General features: G+C 35.0%; 1 protein-coding gene across 3 annotated transcripts in view; it reads left to right on the top strand.

Annotated features, from left to right (window-relative positions):
• The window catches only part of ADGRB3 (adhesion G protein-coupled receptor B3), a 753,297-nt gene that overhangs the window by 421,929 nt on the left and 306,613 nt on the right, over positions 1-24,755 (top strand). For all 3 annotated transcript variants that reach the window (XM_003271086.3, XM_003271085.3, XM_030809408.1), the window contains one exon: positions 10,001-10,044. In XM_003271086.3, coding sequence (XP_003271134.1) covers positions 10,001-10,044 — 44 coding nt within the window. The remainder of the gene's footprint in view (positions 1-10,000; positions 10,045-24,755) is intronic.

The following is a 24,755-nucleotide window of genomic DNA, read 5'->3' as shown; positions in this document are numbered from 1 at the left end:
TAACCAGATTATGTCATTAATTAGTAAGACACTATTCTTAGTTCAGTTTTTCAGGCTGATGGCTTCATTGTCATGACCTATAAAGTCAGGGTATATGGTCTTTAGTGCTTAAGCATAACAATTAATTGCTTTTAAGAAATATCAAATTTTTTTCTCCCCCCAAAACTTTGTTTTTTATATCACTAAAGAGTGAGATTTATACTCATCAAATTTTTAGATCCTATAATGCATAAGGAAAGTTTTGAGGCCCAATGAGTGCAATAGAATAGATCCCTATGTACACAAACACATATACTATTAGGATCCCTTGTGTCTGACAGGTCTGGGCCTACTGTGACTTTCCAAGGTGAATAACATCTTTATCTTTAAAGATGAGTCAGAAGAAAAAGAAGGTAAATGCATTTTAGTTATCTCATGCTCTATCAACTTTGCAAGCCTGAAAATGCATACTTTTTCCAAATGAAGTCTTTATGTAGTTCCATTTCAAAAGGAAAGATAGAGTGGACCATACCAGCCTGCAGTCTCATCTTGGCTTTTAATTTTTTTTTTCCTCTGGGCATCAACTCCAAATGGTGTAGGTAGGGTACTGCTGCTGTCTTTCAGGGTTGAGATAAATGAATTATGTTTGTAGTTCTCAAATTGATCTAAGGAGAATTTGTGCTTGTAGGTTTTGTTTTCTTTGCCATATTTGCATGCATCCTAATAGCATGAAGCTAACAAATTAAGAAATTTGTTTTATGTGTATAAACTAATTTTAAAGAAAATTAACCATGACCCTATGACCTTTGTAAATCAGAGCGGAAAACACAGTGACAACTGTAACGAATATGCTTGTTAGCATTAGGTAAGCATGAGAAACAAAGAAAAGAAATTCCAACATTCATCAGTAGGTATTTTCATGAATATAAAGGTTAATAACCTAAGGATTTAAAAATCACTTGGCAAAACTTTAAAAAGTTCAGTGTGTGCATCCGTAATTTTCACAAAGGGTTGTTTGATATGCCTTTACTTTTTGAATTACTTTTCTGCCCTAGCTTTATCCATTTGGAAGTGGTTTCTGATATTTTGTCTGTTTACAGTTCTTGGTAACTTTTATGGAGAGTCTTGAAATGCTACTAGACAAGGAGATTGAAGGCTCTTCCAACAACTGAAATTGAGATAGAAATTGCTCACTGGCTATATTTTTTGTTTATAGCCTAAATTTCTTGAGTAGACATCCTTCTCATGTTTCAAATTTAGTTTATTTTAATTATGATACATAATTGATATTCTTTAAAAACATTTTAGTATGATTGTGCTATTGTTGGAGCAGGGGGTCAGCAAACCTTTTTAATTAAGAGTCAGATAGTAAAGAATTTCAGGCATGAGAGTCATAATGGCTTCTGTCACATCCACTGAACTATGGAGTTATAATGTGAAAGCAGCCATTGACAATATAAACAAACAGGTGTGGCTGTATTTCAATAAAAAGTAATTTACAACAGATGGCAGGTCAGATTTGGCTAATGGGCTATTGTTTGTCAACCCCTGTGTGATAAGCAGAATAGTGACTCCTCCAAAGATGTCCACAGCCTAATCCCCAGAACCTATGACTGTGCTGTGTTACAAGTCAAAAGGAATGTTTGTGTGAGTACCTGTCGAAAGGCATATGTGTGTTACATGTCTCTGCTATAACCCCATATAATTATTATTAGGACATATTATTATATTCCTTTTGGATGTAAAAGAAAAAGACATAGGCTATATGTTGTACCTATATAAATTAATTAATTTATTTCTTTATTAAAGTTATTTGCCACTTTAATTAATATTAAATACTTGCACAGTTTTAACTCTAGAAGACCCATTTGCTTGCTGAGAGGTACACCAGACTCTATGCAGCCGTTATTGGAAATGATGTAATCACATGCAGGTAGGACATTCTGAGACATATATGGAGAGGCAATGATTTCCTTTGAAGGATACATATGTAAAAACGTCCTGATGATAGTTCTGCTTTTTATTGCTTCCCATATGACAAGTGGAAAGTATTCCTCTGGAAATAATGCAGGTTAGTGATATATCTCAGAAATTAGAGAAGCAAGCTGTCATCACATCTGTAAAAATAGTGTCATGTGGTTAATGTGGGCTACTAACTATATAGCAGAAATGATATTAAATATGTGCCCTCTCCTTGTATTCCAGTCAAATAGCTGCCAACTTTCTGTGAATAGCTATGTAACATGGATGGGACTCGTCCTGATAAAAATAGTATTCTACATTTCTCACTTCAGTGGCCTTCATGTAATTCTGCTTTAGCAAAAGCCAATTTTTTTTCATTCCATCTTAGTTTGTCTAGTTTCAATGTGATGAGAATCCTCATAAAATCCATCCAATTATCTACATCTCCAACTTCCTAACAAATAAGAGTACAGTATTGTATTCTCAATGTGTCTTTTTAGGCTTTAGATACACAGCAGCTATCCCTTAAAAACTGAACATAAGACCCAGACTTAGCTCCTTCTAAGTATCATTTAAAATACTAAAATACGGAACAGTACTTATCATAACTTTGAGAACATATTGGAGAAGAACATCCAGGAGATTACTTCCTGTTGAGTTTTATATTGTGTTTTTTCACTGCCTCATCCCCTTGCGTGGTGTTTTACTCTTTAATGGACTGTAGAACTGTTCATATGTTAAAAGACGTGACCCTGAAATGGGTCCTTCTTACTGATCAACTGTTAACGGCCTGTGATAGATTTGACTGCGGAAAAATTTACGTCTACTAATGTCTTGCTTCCCTTAGCAATTCCTGAGATTTTTGAATATGTCCCTCTGAAGTATCATTAAAATTATGGGGAGGCTGAGGCAGGTGGATCATGAGGTCAGGAGTTCAAGAGCAGCCTGGCCAAGATGGTGAAACCCCATCTCTACTAAAAATACAAAAAAAAAATTAGCCAGGCACAGTGGCAGATGCCTGTAATCCCAGCTATTCAGAAGGCGGAGGCAGAAGAATCGCTTGAACTCGGAGGACAGAGGTTGCAGTGAGCCAAGATTGAGCCACTGCACTCCAGCCTGGGTGACAAAGTGAGACTCTCTCATTAAAAAAGAAAAAGAAAAAGAAAAAAAATTATGAACAAGATATGAATTAGTCTTTTGCAGATCCAGTTAGGAAAATTGGAAATATTCTTGAGGAATCTCCAAAATCTATTTGGGTAGTTATATACAATAATAACAATCTTCATTGGGAAAGAGAGAGAGGATAAACTTAGCAAGATCCAGGTCATTTTAAAGTGAGGCCTTGCCATCTAAAATTAGGAAATTAAAGAGAGACAGTATAGTGTCAGTTGAAGAGTCTTTCTCCCATTCACTCAGGAGATCAGATGTCCAACTCACTGAATGATGTGACAGAAAAATTCATTCTGTAACATCTGACTCAGAGCACTGGAAATGTTCAAATAGTTATGATGAAGTCACTGCCCTTCTTCATGCCCTTAGCTGCTCTGCCTATTTACTTGCTTTGCCTCCACTAAAAAGCAATTATTTTTGTTTCAAGGAGGCTGTGAAAGGTACAAAAAAGTTCTGAAGTTTCAAGATTAGTAGTTTATTATGACATATGACCACCAAGCATTCAAAAATCTGAATAAAAATAGAGTAACCACTTTATTTCTTTTTTTTATTTTTTAATTTTTATTATTATACTTTAGGTTTTAGGGTGCATGTGCACAATGTGCAGGTTTGTTACATATGTATCCATGTGCCATGTTGTTTTGCTGCACCCATTAACTCGTCATTTAGCATTAGGTATATCTCCTAATGCTGTCCCTCCCCCCTCCCCCCACCCCACAACAGTCCCCGGAGTGTGATGTTCCCCTTCCTGTGTCCATGAGTTCTCATTGTTCAATTCCCACCTATGAGTGAGAACATGCGGTGTTTGGTTTTTTGTCCTTGCGATAGTTTACTGAGAATGATGTTTTCCAGTTTCATCCATGTCCCTACAAAGGACATGAACTCATCATTTTTTATGGCTGCATAGTATTCCATGGTGTATATGTGCCACGTTTTCTTAATCTAGTCTATCGTTGTTGGACATTTGGGTTGGTTCCAAGTCTTTGCTATTGTGAATAGTGCCGCAATAAACATACGTGTGCATGTGTCTTTATAGCAGCATGATTTATAGTCCTTTGGGTATATACCCAGTAATGGGATGGCTGGGTCAAATGGTATTTCTAGTTCTAGATCCCTGAGGAATGGCCACACTGACTTCCACAATGGTTGAACTAGTTTACAGTCCCACCAACAGTGTAAAAGTGTTCCTATTTCTCCACATCCTCTCCAGCACCTTTATTTCTTTTTTTAAGCAATTGTATTTGTGATTTATAAATAATAATTGTATTTATCTGTGGGGTACAATGAGAGGTTTTGATATATGTTTACAATACAGGATGCTTAAATCAGTGTAATGAACAAATCCATTGCCTCACCGTAGTTTCAGTAGACGGGAGGAATATGCTTTAATGATCTATTGCACAGAATGGTGACTATAATAAATAATAATGCATTGTATATTTCAAAATTACTGAGTAGGTTTAAATGTTTTCAGCATGTTATTTCTGCCATGTGTATTATGAGCAGTGATTCTCTAAATCTGATGTGAAAAAAATTATGGAGAGGCAAGAGAGTCATTATTAAAATGCAGATTTCTAAGTTTAGCCTCAACCTTAACATTCCTGTAGCCAATGAATCTACATTTTTAGTACTCATCCCAGTTTATTCTGAAGTAGGTCCAGAGAAAACACTTTGAAAACATCATTAATATAGCAAGAGTGTGATTAAGGTAGCATATGCATTGAATGTATTGAAAATGTAAAACACCAAGGAAAGTTTAAAGAAACTTGGTCATTTGTATTGTGACATTATTGTTATCTTTTCTGTAACCAACTTGTTTCAGATCTCTGCTCAAAGATAATCTTGCTGATGAAGCTTTCTTAATAAACAAAAGTGCTATCCACTGTACTGTTCTGGTTGTACCTAGTCGTACCTCTCTCTTTCTGCCGTTCACTATGGTGAAATACGTGAGGCAGGGACTTAGTTTTGCTCATCCTTGTATCACAGTGCCTTGAGTGGTTCTTGGAATGTAATAGGTGTTTAGTAAATGAATGCAGAATGGTTGCAGAATGGTTAGACTTGTTGTGATCATCTGCCTGCTCTCTCTTCTGACTTCTGCACTTTGTGAGGGTAATATAACATTGTTGAGTATTTCCTTAAAAAGACTTAGAAGAGATTTTTGAAAGAATAAAATGAATTTCTAGAATCATTGAAAGTGAGGGCTAGAAAAGATGTCCAAATCACCTATTTTATAAATAAGAAAACAAAAGTTATACAGTCCAACAAAAGAGAGAACCATCCATTGAAATACTTTGGCAAAGCTAGTGATATATTCTACTATCAAGTAAATACATTTGTTTGGTTGACGTTGGAACAGAGGAGAGAAGTAAAAGAAAATAGTGAAGACACTCGAGAGTGGTATGTAGAACATCTATGGCAATTAGAAATTTGAGCAGTGGTGCATTTTTTAAATGCTTAAAAGTGAGTAAGTAGAAACATGTAGAGTTCAGCTATGCTGTTTTGAATGGAGCCAAGAGTGGCAGTTTTTGTTTGTTTTGCCAAAAATATGTTTGTCAAGAATATCATTTCCTTTACAAATTTTCCAAATACGTGCAGTATTACCATTTTATATGTCAACAAATACTATTTATTGATAGTTTGGAAAATTAATCTTTTTAACCCATCTGTCTTGTTTACCTGAGAATTTTTGTTTTCTTAGTTTACTGCATTTGTTAAAACTACTTCTACCGATTAGTACTTAGCTTCTCTCTTTTCCTCTCACCCTGTCATTACATTTTGTTATATTGGGCTATTTCCCGTTATTGATTTTCTGTAAATTCCTCATAACAGATCTTGTAGCAGAGTACCTTTGAGAAAAGTAACTGAAATTTATAACAAATATCTTACAGGTACTTACTCAGCAAAACCTTTTAGCCAGCTTTCTTTTTTTTAATATTTAGAATCCATTCATCATTGGTTGCTTTGTTTTCCATCTCACATTCTTATTTTTTAAGTGACCAGTCTATTTAGGTACTAAGTTTTCTCTCATTTGTTTGTTCGGCTTATTTTTCTAAACTTCAAATGTTCGAACTATTGACCTTAGCTCACAGTCTCACATATTGGTGACTATAATAGAATAAATGTTTATTGTTTACATCCCAGAATGTGTAGTGAAACTTAAGATTGAATGATGCATTTTGGAACCTATAATAATGCTCACATGTTTGGTGTTTAAATTTTCACAAGCACAAAAAGAAAGAGAAGCATGCAGCAGGATCTAAGAAGTAAGGGGTGAAGAACATGGAGAATAAAACTGAATGTTGACAAAGTCATGGAAAAAGATTAGAAGAAGCATTTCTCGTTTAGAAACCTTTTTTGAAGAATAAATCAGTTTCTTTAGGGTGATAAAAAGGAAAGACGTATCCAAACAATTAAGTTTATGTGTTCTTTTCTAATATTTTTTTTTGTTGTGGCTTACTGTGAACAATCGTTGTGAAATATTAAGCCTATAGTCAGTATCTTATACTAGTTTATATAAAGATTTAACTTAATCTACATTATACATCATTAAAATCAGCCAATTCGATTTAATGGACCTGTTATCTCAAGTTCCTCAGCTGCACTTGGCTTCTATATCCTTGAAATGCATGCTCCCATACTCTTCACTGTGATGTTACAAGGATAATTTGTTTTCTATAAGATTCTCTGAGCTCCTTTGAACAAAGCCCTAGGTAAATATAGCATAACATTATGAGAGCATTTTGGCTATGCTGAGGATTTATCAGAAAGTCACAAGCTATATGAAAAATTCAGGTTAAGACTAGACAGGATCTTATAAGATAGAGAAGAAACCAATTTAATACACCATTCCCCTTTCCTTCTGTGGAACATCTAGATCTATGCCTTCTGTAAGAAGCAGATAAGAACCCATTTCTTCTATGAAACTTGTGCTGACTAACATAGGCCATGCCACTCCATGCCCTCATTTGTCCTTTACTCAGTAAACTATGGCTAGTGATATTTATGTAAGCATTTTGCTTGGATTGTTACAGGAACATTCCATGTGTATGTTCCTCCTCTACTTCTACAGGACTATGACCTTTTTTCAGGGAAGACAGTGTTATTATCCTGCAGGAGCATAGTGTAGGGAGATATGAGCACTTCATAACAAGTAAGACCCCACCCCATCAAAGGGCAGAAGCTGCAGGGAGGTAAGAAGTGCCCGGCAGGAGAGGCCCCAAGAGATGTGACTACCAGTGGGGCCCAGCAAGGGAGTCTCCTGAGAATCCACCCAAGTGCTGGTGATGTTGTAGAACTTTTTCCTTAGTTCAGCTAAGAGCCGGGTTCTTGTTACACGGCCATGAGAGATTAGGCTTGCAGACACTTTGAAGGGTGAGAAAAAAAATGGAATTTATTGGGAAAAGGGGATGAAAATGAAACAGGGGCCCTCGGCAAAGCCAGAGTCCTGCTAGCTGGCTTCCCGCCTGGCAGACTGAATTCTAGTTTCCACCCCAGGAGAGGAGGGGCAAGGCTCCTCCCCTGAAAATGGTGCAAACCCCCAAGCCTCACCCAACTGCACATTCCTCATGCTGCGCAGGCCTTGGAAGTTCTGTCAGGGAGCCCTTCCCACCTGGCTGTCTCAGTGAGAAGAGTCAACTTAAATCATCAAATAGGGCCAGACTGCTCAGAGCTGACTTTGGACGTTAGTGGGCAGGTGAAAACCTTTTGCCTCCTTTACATCCCCTCCCTCACCCCTCTACCACCCTGGCCACTGGCAGAGTCATGCCCGACCTCCACCCCAGTCTTTCTTCTGGAGGAGGGAAGGTGATATGACATACAATCAGGTTCTGTGTTTTGATTATTGTTTGTAACAGATCATTTTCAATTGCTAATGACATGACAATCATGATTTAATGTGACCACCAAAGTCTATCATTTAAGAGTGGCTCAAAACTTTGGAGGTTTATTTTCCAGTTATGACTAAATTTCCATCCAGAAGCAAGAAAAAGATCATCTTTTACTAAATAAATTTTAAAGGAAGAATGGGAAACAAAAACAAATGCATTTTCTGATTGCTTAAAAAACAGTAAGATACCTTGGATATGTGGTCTTTCAGGGAATTTTTAGAATAACTGGGATGCTGCAATATTGGAGTTAGTCATGTACCAATTAAAATGAATAATATGTAAGGTTTGAATGAATTTCATACATTTTAGAACAGTGAGCTTACTATTTATTTCCAGCAAAAATTTAGAATGGACCCCTCAAACAGCATTTGCAAAGGCACACCTCCAAAAGAGCTTCTCTGGACTTTCAAAGACGTTGCTTTCCCAGATACGCTCCAGTGATTATCTATTTGTAGACAACACTGACGCCTAAAGGCTGGGTCATAGCTTGCTGGCAATGAGGTACAGTGTCCACCTGTGGAAGAAGGCAGTGGCCTGTTTCAGGACTGTCCTTTTTTTTTTTTTTTTTTTTGAGACAGAGTCTTGCTCTGTCACCCAGGCTGGAGTGCAGTGGCGTGATCTCGGCTCACTGCAAGCTCCACCTCCTGGGTTCACGCCATTCTCCTGCCTCAGCCTCCAGAGTAGCTGGGACTACAGGCGCCTGCCACCAGGCCCTGCTAATTTTTTTGTATTTTTAGTACAGACGGGGTTTCACCGTGTTAGCCAGGATGGTCTCAGTCTCCCGACCTCATGATCCCCCCACCTTGGCCTCCCAAAGTGCTGAGATTACAGGTGTGAGCCACCGTGCCCGGCCTCAGGACTGTTATTTTTTAACTGCCTTGTTCTGTTTATTATTATCAATGACTCGGTTGGATGAAGGCATAGATAATCATGTTTGTTTGTTTAATCCTGTAATGACACAAAGCTTAAAAGCAATACTGGATGTGTGGGATGCCAAAATCAGGATTTTAAAAGCTCAGCAGAGATTGCAATGTATGAGTAATACCTATCTAGCTCAGAAAGAGTCTACCCAAATATCTAATACAATCTTAGTTTGCAGTATTAGGAAGAGGGCCCCTGATTTGGAGAGGCAGTGGTACTGCTTTGCTGTGCACAGGTCAGACACAAGTGAATGATTTCCCTAAATACACTTTAAAAGTGTATGCTCCAGGAAATTAGTCATGTGGAGGATGAGAGAACTTGAAACCAACAGTATATGTTTAATGGATAAGAGAAGACTCTTCAGGCATATGGCAGAATCTGTAGAACCATGTATCTAAATACATTAGAACTCTTCAAAACAGAAGCACATTGAATAATGCAGTGTGAAAAATCCATGGTGTTATCTTGAAGGTCACGGCAGGTACTCAATTCACAATTATTGAAGTAAATTTAAAATCTAGCATTTTCACTTAAAATTTCATTAGACATTATCCTATACTACTATGATATGCTAATTAAGAGGATATTGCAAGTCGACAAACTCCAGAAATGAACACTTCTTATCTCTAGGAAACATCAACTAGAGGCTGAAGAGGAGGTAGTGGTGGTGATTATACATGTGCATAATATAGGATATTTCACTGTGATTTCAATATTGTGAATACTGTAATCTTAAAGAAAGCAATCTAGCAACTAATGTTTTAGAGACATAAGTATAAAATCAAAATCATCAAAATATGGACTTATGGTGTATGAGAGCCTCACTTTTAATTTCCAGCAAAACTAAATACAAGTTAGAGTATTTGGAATAAAGATATTGTTTTCATAGAACTTTATAAAATGGGTCACTAAATCTATGAGAAACGAAATGCAAATTTCTTATAAATAATTAAAAAGAAATCATTAAAGTATTTCTTACCACAAGATAAGAAATCTTCCATTCTGTTTCTATTTCATATAATCCTTCAATCTTTTTATATATGTACTCAAGATATACACATTCTTTCTCTGCTTTTTTTTAGGGTACTTTGAATCCCTATTGTGTGTTGTGGGATGACTCCAAAACGTAAGTGACAGATGTTTTCCTACATTACTTTGGGCTAAATTTTCAAAGCACATTAAGTTATTTCAGCTGCCTGCTAGTTAACAGGAATATAAGTCAGTGGGATGTTACATTCAGAGAACAAAAAAAAATCCTCTTTTTGAATCTTCAGGACAGCATGATGAATGTGTTTGTGTGTAATGGTGCCATCAGGTTACATCTCAAGATAGGATTGCATTACCTAATGTGTAAGGCACATTGCAATGTGAATTCCATGAGGAATTTTTAAAAGCTCTGATATTTTAGAATTTATAGAAGCTCGAATGCCATCTTAACATCTTGCCCTAGTAATTCAGCTTAGCATTGCAGAATAAAATAGCAAGTTCTATGGCCATTTAGCCAATATATTACTCACATAACCTTGAATCTATTATCAGAGTAATGCAATATTTATATGGTCCTTCCAAATTGTTTTGTCATAAAAACATTGAGTGACATTTAATTTTTTATTTGTATATTTTTGAATTCAGGCAGAAAAAAATAATTGCACTAAATAAGTATGAGTAATTCTTCCATATTACTTTTTTGTTTGTAGAAGTAATTGCAATATATCTAATCAAAATCACCTTTATTTTATTGATAATCCTGAGATTTTGATGTCTCAAAGAGCAGAAAAATCTGTAGTTAAGTCTTGGTTAGACTCCTATACTTTAAATACTTGTATAGGTTACAACTTTTATTTTTTTGTTTGGTTTGATTTTGCATGAGGGGAGATAAATATCAATCAATCCCAAAAGCTAATCTCACTCTATATATGCTGTCAGATGAAGCACCACATTGTTGGACTCTATGTATCTAAGAATTTTCCTGGTGTTCTTCACCCCTGATATGATCTACATCTGAGGTTTTGTGATGCTACTTCTTTCTCACCAGAGAGCCTAGAAGGGGAACATTCTTAGAATCTCTGGGAAAAGATCGAACCCTCGGACAATTTTCTCAGTCCTAGGATGCTGATATAATTTAAATTACAATTAATATTAAACACACATTTTGCTATAGGTTCTGATACTCTGGGCGTCCTCTACCACTAGTCCAGTACAATAGTTAAGTACAGAGAATTCCAGCTTGCCCTGGTGATAACATGAGCTGGATAGCCTTACTGATGTCATTATTATTTTTTTCTTTTTGGAACTTTACAGACAAATCCATGATAGTAAAATTTTTGCAAGCTTTCTCTCTCTACCAATAGCCAGAGAAGAATTTGGTGGTATAATCTAAGGTGCACTTAGTATGTTATATAGCCAAGGGAAAAATAAAATGCTATAAAAATCTAGTTGAATGTTTTCTGCCCAAGAAACATGTGCTATCTTGAACTCCTGATTTTACTTTCCATATCTCTGTGAATAATAAGCAACTTTGATTTAGTTTTATTATTATTATTATTTCTTTTTTTTACTGGGTAGAGTCTGCTTCTTTGTTGATCTAAACAGGGGAAAGTGTTAGTTATTCCAAAAGCCCCTTAGGACTATTATAGGGACGCTACAACAAGAGATAGTTCCTTATTTTGTGCCTCCTGTTGACTGCTTTTCATAGACGGTATAAGGTGTTAAGTTGAATTTATAAAACTATTGGTTTCTGAGGTCAGCGTTCACCTGAGGAATCAATCACACCTCCCTAACATCTGCTGATAATATAACTCTTATCTATCACAAAGAATGTCTCAGCTTTACAACACTCAACTTCTAAGTTGTCCTTGAAAAAAACTATCCAGGGACAGGAAATGTGTTTAGTTGTCTTTCAAAGAAGATAATCTCAAGGGATTTGTGTAGTTCATGTTTTCTTGATGTATCTGAAAAGTGATCAAAAACCTTCCCATTGTGACAGAACTTCTTTCCCATCACAGTTTTCGCTAGATTGTTTCATTATTAGAAGTGTTTTTCTGGGTGAGCTTTAAACAATGAAGGTTAAGACAACTTTATTTCCTTACTTCACATTTGTTCTTCTGTTTTGACTATATTTATATATACACAATAGTTTTACTGATGTAATGATATTGAATTTGAGTATAGGTCCTCTAAATATAATTAATAGTGAAGATATAGTGCTACTTCTTTTTATACAGAAAACAGCTAACTTAAATATTTTCAAGATTGCAGTAATAAAGTTCAAATTAGAAGTTGTGCTTTAATTTTGGTTTATCAAGTTGCTGTTATTTTTAATTTGTAAAAATTGATTTTTAATTACAAAAGCAATGCACGAGTATTTTTTACTTGTAAAACTTTAAGGCAGAACTGTTAATGTAAAGAGCCCCACTGATCATCACCATCTTGGGCCTCCACATCCACCCATATCTCTAAGATCATTCTTATTTACATTTTGCTGTTCATAATCTCATGTATCCATTTATACATTGACATATGTATTCATTCATATACATTCACACTGTTTTTAAATAAATGTTTTCATATTGTATGAACACTTGACAAAAATCTCAATTTTAAATTCAACAAATATCTTGGAAAATTTATTTTACGTATTTCATTCCTCGTATCTGCTGCATTGTATAGGTATATCAAAGTTGATTTACTATTCTCTATATTGATGATGATTGGCATGATTTCTGATTAATTTTAGTCTCTAATCTGTGCTTCAGTGTATCTCCTTATACACCTCTCACTGAGGATATCTCTGCCCACGTAATCCAAAATGTTGCCCTGTTGTTTTCACAGGGCATGCATGAGGGGAGATAAATATCAATGCATTAAACACACATTTTGCTATAGTTTCACAGCATGCATTCCTTTTTCTTATTTTCGTTTGGTTACCACCTGTCTTCCTCACTAGAAAATAAGCACCATAAAAGAAATACTTTGTCTTTCTTATTCATCACTGCACTGTTGGTGCATACTATACCTGCATATAGGATACATTCGATAAGTATTTATTGGCTACTTTGGTAAAAGAATGAATGTTTGCATGTTTTGTAGGTACATTTTCTACTAAGAATTATTCCCATTTCTATTTGATTTTATCAGGTGATAAATATTTCTAGCAATTAATAGACCTAACACTGGAAATTTGATGGAAGAATGTTTCAGCTTGTTACAGTAGTAAGATCCACTATAAACAATTAATTTTATTTCCAAGGGTAATCTATTACCCAGATTATCTCAAACTAAGGCACTTTATTTTACTATCATTAGACAAAACATCTTTAGACAATTTAGAAACATATATTTGTTTTGTTTTGGCTCACTAATTAGCAAGATATTGAAAATGCTTCATTGTATGTGACGGATGAAATAAATTCAAAGTAATTTTCTGACTTCAGACATAGGCTTATTGTAAAATCGGAGAATATTTTTTATTCAATAAATGCAGAAAAGACCTTAGATAAAATTCAACACCCCTTCATGCTAAAAACTCTGGATAAACTAAGTATCGATGGAACACATCTCAAAATAATAAGAGCTATTTATGGCAAACCTACAGCCAATATCATACTGAATGGACAAAAGCTAGAAGCATTCCCTTTGAAAACTGGCACAAGACAAGGATGCCCTCTCTCACCACTCCTATTCAACACAGTATTGGAAGTTCTGGCCAGGGCAATCAGGCAAGAGAAAAAAAAACGGGTATGCGACTAGGAAGAGAGGAAGTTAAATGTTCTTTTTTTTTTATATACTTTAAGTTTTAGGGTACATGTGCACAACGTGCAGGTTTGTTACACATGTATCCATGTGCCATGTTGGTTTGCTGCACCCACTAACTCGTCATTTAGCATTAGATAATATCTCCTAATGCCCTTCCTTCCCCCACTCCCCCCACCGCACAACATTCCCCGGTGTGTGATGTTCCCCTTCCTGTGTCCATGTGTTCTCATTGTTCAATTCCCACCTATGAGTGAGAACATGCGGTGTTTGGTTTTTTGTCCTTGCAATAGTTTGCTGAGAATGATGGTTTCCAGCTTCATCCATGTCCCTGCAAAGGACATGAACTCATCATTTTTTATGGCTGCATGGTATTCCATGGTGTATATGTGCCACATTTTCTTAATCCAGTCTATCGTTGTTGGACATTTGGGTTGGTTCCAAGTCTTTGCTATTGTGAATAGTGCCACAATAAACATACGTATGCATGTGTCTTTATAGCAGCATGATTTATAATCCTTTGGGTATATACCCAGTAATGGGATGGCTGGGTCAAATGGTATTTGTAGTTCTAGATCCCTGAGGAATCGCCACACCGACTTCCACAATGGTTGAACTAGTTAAATGTTCTTTTAAAGTGACTTACAAAGTTATCCTTTGAGTGACTGGTAATTTGCACATTCTTTGAGCTACTCTAAATTTGGAGTTTGAGTATTGGATCATGCGCGGTGACTACATTTCCTGGAAAACCTATAATCCCTCCCTTAAATTAGCCTGTGGTCTTTCTCTACGGATCTTGTAACCATCCATCTAATACTCTCAAGTCTGTGAAGGACTACGTTTGTTTTCAGAAAGTGTTTCATCAATCCATTTGTAATTTATTTACCTATCTTGTCGTTGAAAACAGAAGCTTCTAAGGACTAGACTTCCCCATTTTTTCTTCATTTCAAATTGATTTATTGGTGTTGGGAGTAGCAACAGTCACATCTTGACTGAGACTGACGCTGGCTTGTTTTCTCTCAAAGTTGAGTAATTGAATTGGATTAATTTCTCTCCTTTGCTTCCATTATCCTTATTTGTTCATAACCAGAATATCTTTCTCTCCCTTTGTCATTCATCCTGGACGTCAAAATTTCATTTACCTCACAGTATAACTCCTAGCAAATATAAAACTAACACTTCAACCTCATCTTCTTATTTCAGGGAAGTTGACATCATTTTCTTTGCTCTGTGAATGATTGATATGTCTATACATTAGGAAGACACAATATTATATACCTTAAGAAAAATATGTTCCTCTTAGAAATTTTAAATACTTATACAAAATGTTATTATTATTGGATAGCCAATCTTTCCCTGCAGGGAATAACCAAATGATAAAGCTCTTTTATATGGCTCTGTTCAAACTGGGATAGAGTGGGACCAAACTAAGATGAACAGAAAATAATCTTACAAGTATGATACAGGAGCAAAAAGAACAAGAAAGAGGTCTTGTTGGAGACTTCATTTAAGCAATTAAGAAATAAGCCAAGAATAGTAACCATGTAAAACAGCAATATCATGGTCTCATTGTTTGGAGAGAAATGTGGAAACATCCTCTACAGACTCATAATTACCTAACTGAAGTCTTTTCGTGAGCAGCAATGAAAAAAAAAAAAAGCCTGTATTAAAAATATTTAACAACGTATAGCCATCATTCTAGTAGAAAACTATTTCTAGGATTTCCTGGTGATTCAATTAACCATAGACAGGATTTGAAAACTATGTAACTTCAAGAAGTTATGTTACCTTCGTAGCACAGGTTGGTCTGTTTAGTACATGTTAACATGTAACTGATTACATTATTGCAGTCGATACTTTAGAAAGAAATCACAATCGTATGACAAATGTATGATGTTCAATCTTCTAAATTAACATTGTTATGTGCAGTCTCTATGTCCAATATATGTTCTAGGTGCCAGCATGTTCCATTTTACTGGATAGTTCCTAAGGTCTTGTAGTTGTTCTTTTCTGTAGTTAGAAGGGTAAAAAAATAATTAATTTTGGCTGACACTTGTAACCTTGCCTCAGTAGGTATATTTGCAGTCAGTATGTTGCAGAACTGCAGAAGCAGATAAGTTAAATTTTTGGAATTTACATCTAAGATGTTAAAATTCCATAGAACTTTCCATTATCCATTCAGGTCCAATCATTAATTCTCTAATATTATAAAACTATGTTGTGCTTTTTGTCCCTTGATTATATTCACAGTGAAAATACTGAAAATAACAGACCTTTACATTATCAAAATACTAGTCCTTATAAAGTAAAATTTACCTGATCTCCAAAAAATGAGATTTATATTATAGTCAGAGATACTAATGCCAAACTTTAGAATGGTTCTTGGTTTTCAGATTTATTGTGGATAAAATGTTTGCTTCTGTTTGCAAAGCAACCCTGCTCTTCCAAAAATATTACAAAAAGCAATAGAAAAAATTTAATTTTCTAAGAAAATAAAAATGCAATTAAAGATTTATTGGTGAGAAACTAAATGAAGCTTTTACTTTTTGCTTTTCTGTTTATACTATTCATTACTTTTTGAAGTTTTTTCATATTCACAATTGTGTGTTTTCTCATAAAGCCATTATAATTCAGCTTTCTTCAGGTAATTTTTTTTAATTTCTTAAAATTTAAAAAATTATCTTAGAATGTTTTAAGTTACATCATAGGTTTTATGATTTTAAATCTTAAATGCTTAGTTTCTTAAAGGTGTATTATTAAATTTGTTAGCACATAAGCGATTCTTTTTTAACTGATAACGTTTACATAAATGCTTCTAATATTATTAGCAACCCATTATGTCCATTGGCGTGAGCTATAAAGTTCAAGAAATGCTGCATCATGCCCTCAACACAAATTCTCTGGGCTAACGTTAGGAATCAAATGGCACCATGTATTTTTCATTGTAATTCTCACCTTGTCTATCTAACACTGGGGTTTGCACACCACAACCTGTGTCACAAATACAGACTGCTGCATATTTTTGTAAATAAAATTTTGTCAGACACAGTCATTCTTATTTGTTTATGTATTGTCTATTGCTTCTTTGGTACTACAACTGCAAAGTTGAGTCCAACAGAAATCATAATGCCTGCAACTCCTAAAATATTTACTATTTAGTCTTTTATAGACAAAAAAAAACTGCCAGCCTCTGCCCCAAACACTGCTTTCCAGCACTTTTTATATCTTGGCACACAGAAAGTATTGATTATACATCATATTGAAGTAAATGAATGAAATATTTGCAAGCAGGGTAAGGGTAGGATGCCCAAGGCTAGAGAGGATCAATATCTCCATTAGTTCTGGAAATTCTCTGTCTCTTTTTGAAATATAGATTAACCCATAATTTGTCTCATTCTCATCTGTAATACTGAATAATACTGTTTCCTATCCTTTTCATCTCATAACCTCTCTTCCATAGTTCTACTTTTTTCCCCTCTCAGTTACCTGTTTTAACTTACTTTCAGTTCATTAATTCTCTCTTCAGTTTTGTCTAACCTGTTATTTAATTATCCATAGAGTTTTAAAGTTGGGTTATTGCCATTTTTTATTTCTAGAGTTCCCATTTAATTATTTTTGATCTGGTAGATTACTTTCTAGGTTTTTCTTTTATGCATATTTTTGTAATCTGTTGTATTTCTTTTAATGTATTAAGCATAGTTATTTTGTAATCTGTGGCTGACATGTCTTATATTTGAAAACTTTTGGGGTTTGTTTCTGCTCTCTTTTATTTCTTCCAATTCTCACTCATTGTACTTTATCTCTTAGTGTGCTAGGTTATGTCATGTTAATGGTCCTTAACAAACTATTGGTGAGAATTCTTTGAGGCCAAGGATAAAAGTACATTCTTCCAAAAACAATTTGTATTTGCCTCTGCTTATTGCTTGTTGATATTGCGTTAACCTAGGATCCCTTAAGCTAAATAGAGTCTAGAGGTTCCTTGCATCACTCAAGTGTTGTGAACCCAAGCTGCAAATCCTGGATGGATAGTTGTCACATTTTTCCACATATAGTTCAGAATTTATAGAAATATTCAAATGGGAAAGTTGATCTGAAAAAAATCTTATTGCTGGAAATAGGAAATTTAAATCCATATCTCCTCATATGTATAGTTCTTGAATAATACCCACATCCCACAGCATGCCTGTAGAGAGTGCTGCCCTAAAAAGCTTTGTGTATATATCTTTTATAATCCTTATATTTTCTGCTTTATTTTGCAGCAATTTGATATTTCCTTTTAGACTAAAGTATTTGAGGACTAGAAGTGTGTCACATTCATTTTGTAAATTACACTGTGTTTACTGAAGAGATTTGCAACTAGTTATCAGTAATGTGTTTATTCATTTGACAAATGTTTCTTGAGAACCTATTAATCTGCTGTTTAAGGTGTCTGGCACATATATCAGTGAATAAACAAAAATAACTTTTTTATGAGACTTAGATGTAGGAGAGGCTGGGGAATGATAAGGATATAAACATGATAGATATATAAATTATACAATGTGTTAAAGGGTAAGAATTTCATGGATGGATAGATCAAGATGAGAATAAGTAATGCCATTTAATTCAATTGACTTACTCATATTCCTTTGACTAACTTACTCCAAGATTCCACCATTCGTTTTTATAATTAATGTTTACTTCGCAAGCATCCAAAATGTGTAAAGGATCCAGGATCCATCTCTGGCTTCCATGAGCCACCTAATTAACTGTTACTTTTTTTTTTTTTTTAAGACAGAGTCTCGCTCTGTCACCAAGGCTGGAGTGCAGTGGCGTGATCTCGGCTCACTGCAATCTCTGCCGTCCAGGTTCAAGCGATTCTCCTGCCTCAGCCTCCTGATTAGCTGAGATTACAGGTATATGCCACGACACCCAGCTAATTTTTGCATTTTTAGTATAGAGGCAGTTTCACCATGTTGGCCAGTCTGGTCTCAAACACCTTACCTCAAGTGATCCCCCCATCTCGGCCTCCCAAAGTGCTGGGATTATAGGCATGAGCCACTATCCCTGGTCTCAATTAGCTGTTACTTTTGGTCATTGAGTTCTCTGTCCGTTTCAGCTAGCTTTCCTCTAGTGTTTGGTCTTTCATCTTTTGTCTGCTGTCTGCCTTTCCCTCTGGCCCCACAGTGATTGTTATCCTAACTATCCAGTTAAATTATATAATGCTTGAGAAGAGGTAGATATAAATTATGAAATGAAAACTAAATATTTTCTGAAATTAAGATAGCTAGGAATTCTGGCTAAAGAGATCCTTATTTATTACAAAAGGAAGAAAAACCAGGGAGCCATGTGTGTTACAACAAAACAAAGCAAACTACTAAAGGTGTAGAATCTACTCTCTGATATTAATTTTCTCGCATGGTAATAAAATTCAGAAATGAAAACTCCATGGCTTTGCTCATAGGTATTTCTAAATCCAAAATATTGCCAGTGATATCTAGATTACTATTTCCTGTAGTCTATTATTTAGCATATGAATAATGATCTGGAAAGACAACAATTTTTAAATAAATAATATTGTTCAAAATTCCTCTCTATAGTTTACTGAAAATCTTATAGGAGATAGGGGCTTTCAGTTTGTCAGTAAACATTTTCTATCTATTTGAGGTTATGAAATTGAAAATTTGCTTCAAATTTTTAATTAGTAATATGACATAAGGTATGATAATAAAAATAATTGCAATATATCTCATCACTCTAAGCTCCAGATTACTGAAAACATCAAAATGGGCATAATATTGCCTATTGTATGGAGGTGAATGATAAGAATCAACAAAAAGTTCTCTAACAATGCTTGGCCCAGTGACTAAAGTGTGGGAGGTGCTCAATAAAGGTTTGGGGTATGCATGAGTTGTCTGGATCATTGAGTGGCTTGTGGAAGAATCTACCAAGGAAGGATAGTTATTCCTATTCTCTTGTTTGAACAATGGGTCTTATGTATCTTGAAAAGTTATTTTTTAAAGGTATCATATACTTTGGGAAGAATTGCCAGAGTGGAAAGTAAAAAAAATACCCTCGGTGAAAATATTGCGAAAAGATGCCAACCAGAAGATTCCTACGTGTCATAGGAAGCTCTCGTCAGTGTCTGTACTGTTTGAAATGTACACTTTGCCTCATCCATTTCTCCTTATTCTCAGAAAGTCATTGAAGTCAGTTTTCAAAGTATTTACTTAAACAAAGTGCTTTAAAAATCAATAATAGCAAAACTTGGAATTCAGGCCATGTTTCTCACCAATGTAGACTGCTCTCAGGGACCCTGGGGTGATTTCAGGAGACCTTTAGACAAGAACTTTAAAATTATGTTATTAATATATTAATGGGTATCATATTAATAAGAGCAACACAGAGCGGGCTGGTAAGGATAGGCCCCTGGGTAACCTCTCTTAATTTTCTAATGTCTGTGGTTCTATTTTGAAAAGACACAGGCTTTATATTGCTGAGAATTTATATTAGGTAATTTTAGCACTGTATTTTTCCAGTCATTTGAATGACTCAGACTAATTTTTTTTCTATTTTAGCTTTTATAAATAAACGACTGGACATTTTCCTTAATATTCAATTTGTTATTTCCTTTTCTTATTTTAAACCCCCAATTCAGAATTGCTCACTTGTACTATAGTTAATAACCATTTTGCAGGTTTGGTGTTCCTCAGTAATTAAAGGTACCTGACATTGACTCTTTTAGACATTATTAACAAGCAATCTATTATGCATTTGCAAATATCTCCTAAAATACTTACTAATATATTTATCTAATTATTTAAAATATAGATTTGAATGAACATCAGTAAAGATAAGATAAATTTAAAGAAAATTATTTTAAGGTTTGGTAATAAATATGTAGGTTATCAATCCAACTTTGGAGGCCATTGAGGAAAAGTAATAGAATAAAAATGCATGTATCAATAATGATTTTGATTGAAAAAAATGAAACCTTCTGTTTAATGATTTTCATTTGATATAATGGACATAAGTAATTATACTTGAGGGTTGTAAATCAAGCAATAATATTTTAAAATTTATATTTGGAGTCAAATTGAGATTTTATTGCAGACAATATATTTTGCAAAGAATGAAAACTAAAGATGGCATTTAAAAATATACAGAAACATGGTCTATAACATTTTAGAAGATATTAGTATCTTCAATATAATAATAAAGCATGATATTGCCACTATATAGTATATAGAAAGCTGTCTGCCCACTCTCTCTGCTTTGTACAAGTGGTTCTTTTTCAGTATGAACTGGTGTTGTTCAGATGTCTTTTGATACTCTTAGTAGAACTGGGCGTTGGCAAGAATTAGGCAAGTTTCATTGCCCTGAATTTTCACTGGTGTAGTAAGCTAGCAGTAGTCCAAAATGTGATGTACTTTATGGGCTAACTCAAAGTAGATGGCACTATTTCCTGCCACTAATACTTTGTCATTATAATCTTCAGCAGTAAGATTGTGTTTACTAGGTTTTATGAAACTATGTTTGAGAATACAGCCCAAGATTTGAAAGTTAGTGCCAAATTTTTTATTGGTTTGGTTGGGTCTTTTGGAGAACAGGAAGAGGGAAATAGGAGTAGCACTGAAGAAAGATTTCTAAAAAGTGTATTTGTTTTTGTTTGTCAGAAATTTTTATTTATTTAAAGAAATAACATTGGTTATTGATTAGACATGTATCCTTATGGTTTAGGGTATGAGATATAGAGTCCAATGCGATATTATTAGTTTAACATGTATCTTCTTGTGGCAATAGTGGACAGTTTCAAGAGATGAATACATAATTTAAAGGGGGGAGAATGACATCGCATTTTCAACCTTTTCATGCCAGGAATTGCTGTGTGTGGATATCTGTGTGCTGAGTCGAAGAGGCTTGGGCTTTTTTGTTAGAAACGTAATTGTAATAAAGTACCATGTAGTCTCAGAATTCTGTCCAACTAGGTACTACTTGCTAAAGTCTATAACCTGTCAGCTTCCTTTCCAGAATTATATACACATATAGATCCTTTACACGTTATAACTTGAGCCTACACTAAAATTGGAATTCAGAGAAACAACCAAGACTGCCCCGGTATCTGGTACCTACAAAAGGAATTGCATTTATTTTCTTTCATTGTTGTGAACTTCAAATCTCAGGACCCGGTAGTTGAGATTTAAAAGGTAAAAAGTTTAACATTACTGTTCTAAATTCATTACCATTCACCTCTCCTAATCTAGAAACATATGGAAAATAGAAGAATATCTGATAATCCAAACAGCTTTGACATACTGAACTGATGTTAGTGCTATGGTCTGAATGTTTGTGTCACCCCAAAATTCATATGTTGAAACTTAATCCCCAGTGCAGTGGTATGAGGGAGGGGGGCGTCTAAGAGGTGATGAGCTCATGGTATTCTTGCTCTCATATAAAAGACCCCAAAGACCTTGCTTATCACTTCTGACATGTCAAGAAACATAGACGTCACTATCTATGAGGAATAAGCACTCACCAAACACTGAATTTGCTAGTCCCTTGATCTTGGACTTCCCACCATCCAATAAATTTCTGTTGTTTATAAATTACCCAATGTAAGATATTTTGTTATAGCAGCCCAAATGAACCATGACAGTTGAAAAGTCAAAAGAGAATTATTTATGAAAAAGGAATAGGTAGAAAGAATTGGAAAATATCTTAGACAACTGGCATATATTGTAGCTAAAAGAAATACAATACCTTTGTTTAGAAAGGCTTGACTACCCATTAGTCTACATCACAGGTGAGCAACTATCCTTTTAGTAATTACTGTAATTAAAAGATATTTCATGACTTAGCTTAATGTATTTCCTGCATTGATAGATCTTTTCAGCCTGACCTGAGTACAGATCACAAGCCGCTAATGTGTATGATCTTCAAAAAGTAAGGACAAGAAAATCTATTTTCTATAGTTTCAGGCATACAAAACTGAACAGACTGTCTTAAATGGAATTGGTTTTCTCAGGGAGGTCTCTCCCTTTCATGGATTTCTTTGGATCCTTCCTATATGACCCATTTCACTTTTTCCAACACCTGTATAGTTGTCAGAGGAGAGTAGCTATGTAATAAATATTTACTGAATTGAAATGGAATGAAGTTTTTAATTTTATGATAAATTTAAACAGGTTTTCTCCTTGTCTTTATTGACACATATGTTATATAAAAAGTGTCAAGTTTTATGTATCAATATACATAAAAAATAAAACACAATTTCTGAGTTGATAGGTAATCTAGTTCAATATATATAATAAAGCAATCTTCTGTGTTTCTTTGTTGTTTTCGTTGTTGTTGCTGTTTTGAGATGGAGTCTCGCTCTGTCGCCCAGGCTGGAGTGCAGTGGCGCAATCTCAGCTCACTGCAACTTCTGCCTCCCGGGTTCAAGCGATTCTCCTGCCTCAGCCTCCCAAGTAGCTGGGACTACAGGCAGGTGCCACCACGCCCGGCTAATTTTTTGTATTCTTAGTAGAGATGGGGTTTCACCAGGTTGGCCAGTGTGGTCTCAAACTCCTGACCTCAGTTGATCTGCCTGCCTTGGCCTCCCAAAATGCTGAGATGACAGGCATGAGCCACTGTGCCCAGCCAATCTTATGTGTTTCTGAAAGTTAAAATGTTCTTGCTCTTTCTCTTTTCTTTCAAGAGAGAAAAAAGTTCATTTTGCCACAGAAAATACAAAGGGATTCCGTGTTCTTGGGAGGAATTCATAATTGAGGCTCTTATTTTCACACTGCCTTTCAACAACACCTACGCCACCCAGAATAATAATGTGCTAAGCTGCAGTGCCTGTGAAGTATTTCAATAAAAAAAGGAAATTATTTTCATAATTACTGCTAAGTTCTTAATTTGTTCTGCTAAATGGTAAATCAGCCATAGTTAGTGAAAGAAGCAATTCTTGTGTGTTGATATTACAGGTTTAGAAAAGGAGGTTTGCAGTTGTCTTGAAATGCTAAAGAATGACAATTTAATTTAAGAAGACAAAGGGTTAATTAGTGGAAGTTATTTCAAGCTCCACAGAGGAAGTACTGCCTTGCTTTCTGATATTTAAAATGCTCAGTAAAGTCATTTACAGATTTCTACTATTATTGGAAGTAGACAGCAGTATTTTCTAATGAATTGCATTGCAATGTGTCTGCAGGACAGAAATCAGTTCAAACTATAATTAAACTTGTCAAAAATATTAACATGAGATATATATTGAGACCTACTCTGAACACAGGCATAATCATTGACTTTATAAACAAAGTGTACTATTTCAGTTGTTTTCATGATGAATGTCAATTAGGTGCTCATAAATTGTATATTAAAGGGAAAATCTTTGAATGAGTGAATATTTATGTAATTTTTTTCTGAGCTAATCTTTCCCTTATAGGATACCTAGAAATACATGAACACTTCTTAGCCTCTATTGTTAGGTTTAAGTAAATTATTGATTCACTAATTTATCTCATCCAGCATCACTGGAAAATAAAAAAATAAAAACTTATTGCTGATAAAGGAATTTCCAGTTGAGTGAGCTTATCTCTTTTATAACCACTTTACAATTCTACTCATTTAATTTATCTTTGTAGGATGTACTTCACCTCCTGTATTGTGAGCATGGTCCAGGCTGAGATGATGCTGCTGCCCTAGAGCTCTGGTTCTTTCTCTACCAAACAGCAGCGTCTGTCAATCTTGGCACTGCAGGGTGTTAAGCAGCATACCTGGCTTTCCACCCACTGGATGCCAGTAACTCTCTTGACCCTCTTAGTTGTGATGACCAAACATGTCTCCAGATATTACCAAATGTTCATGAGGGTGGGGAGAGGCAAAATCACCCCGGGTTGAGAACCATTGATATAGGGGAACTTGTTGAAAATGCAAATTTTTGCCCCCAACTTAGAATAGCAACCTCTTGGAGATATGTAAGTACTGTGTGCATTTTGTTTTTCTATTTTATTTTGTTTTTTAGCAAGGTAAACTTTCCAAGTGGTGATAACACACATTAAATTTGAGAATCATTATTCAAGTAGCCTTCTCTGCTTTTCATTTTCCAAACTTCTATTACCTAGG

The sequence above is a fragment of the Nomascus leucogenys genome, chromosome 3, assembly GCF_006542625.1.
Source record: "Nomascus leucogenys isolate Asia chromosome 3, Asia_NLE_v1, whole genome shotgun sequence".
NCBI classification, from domain to species: domain Eukaryota; kingdom Metazoa; phylum Chordata; class Mammalia; order Primates; family Hylobatidae; genus Nomascus; species Nomascus leucogenys.
The sequence above is the reverse complement of the archived record's forward strand: the minus strand, read 5'-3'. Positions and strand labels throughout refer to the sequence as shown.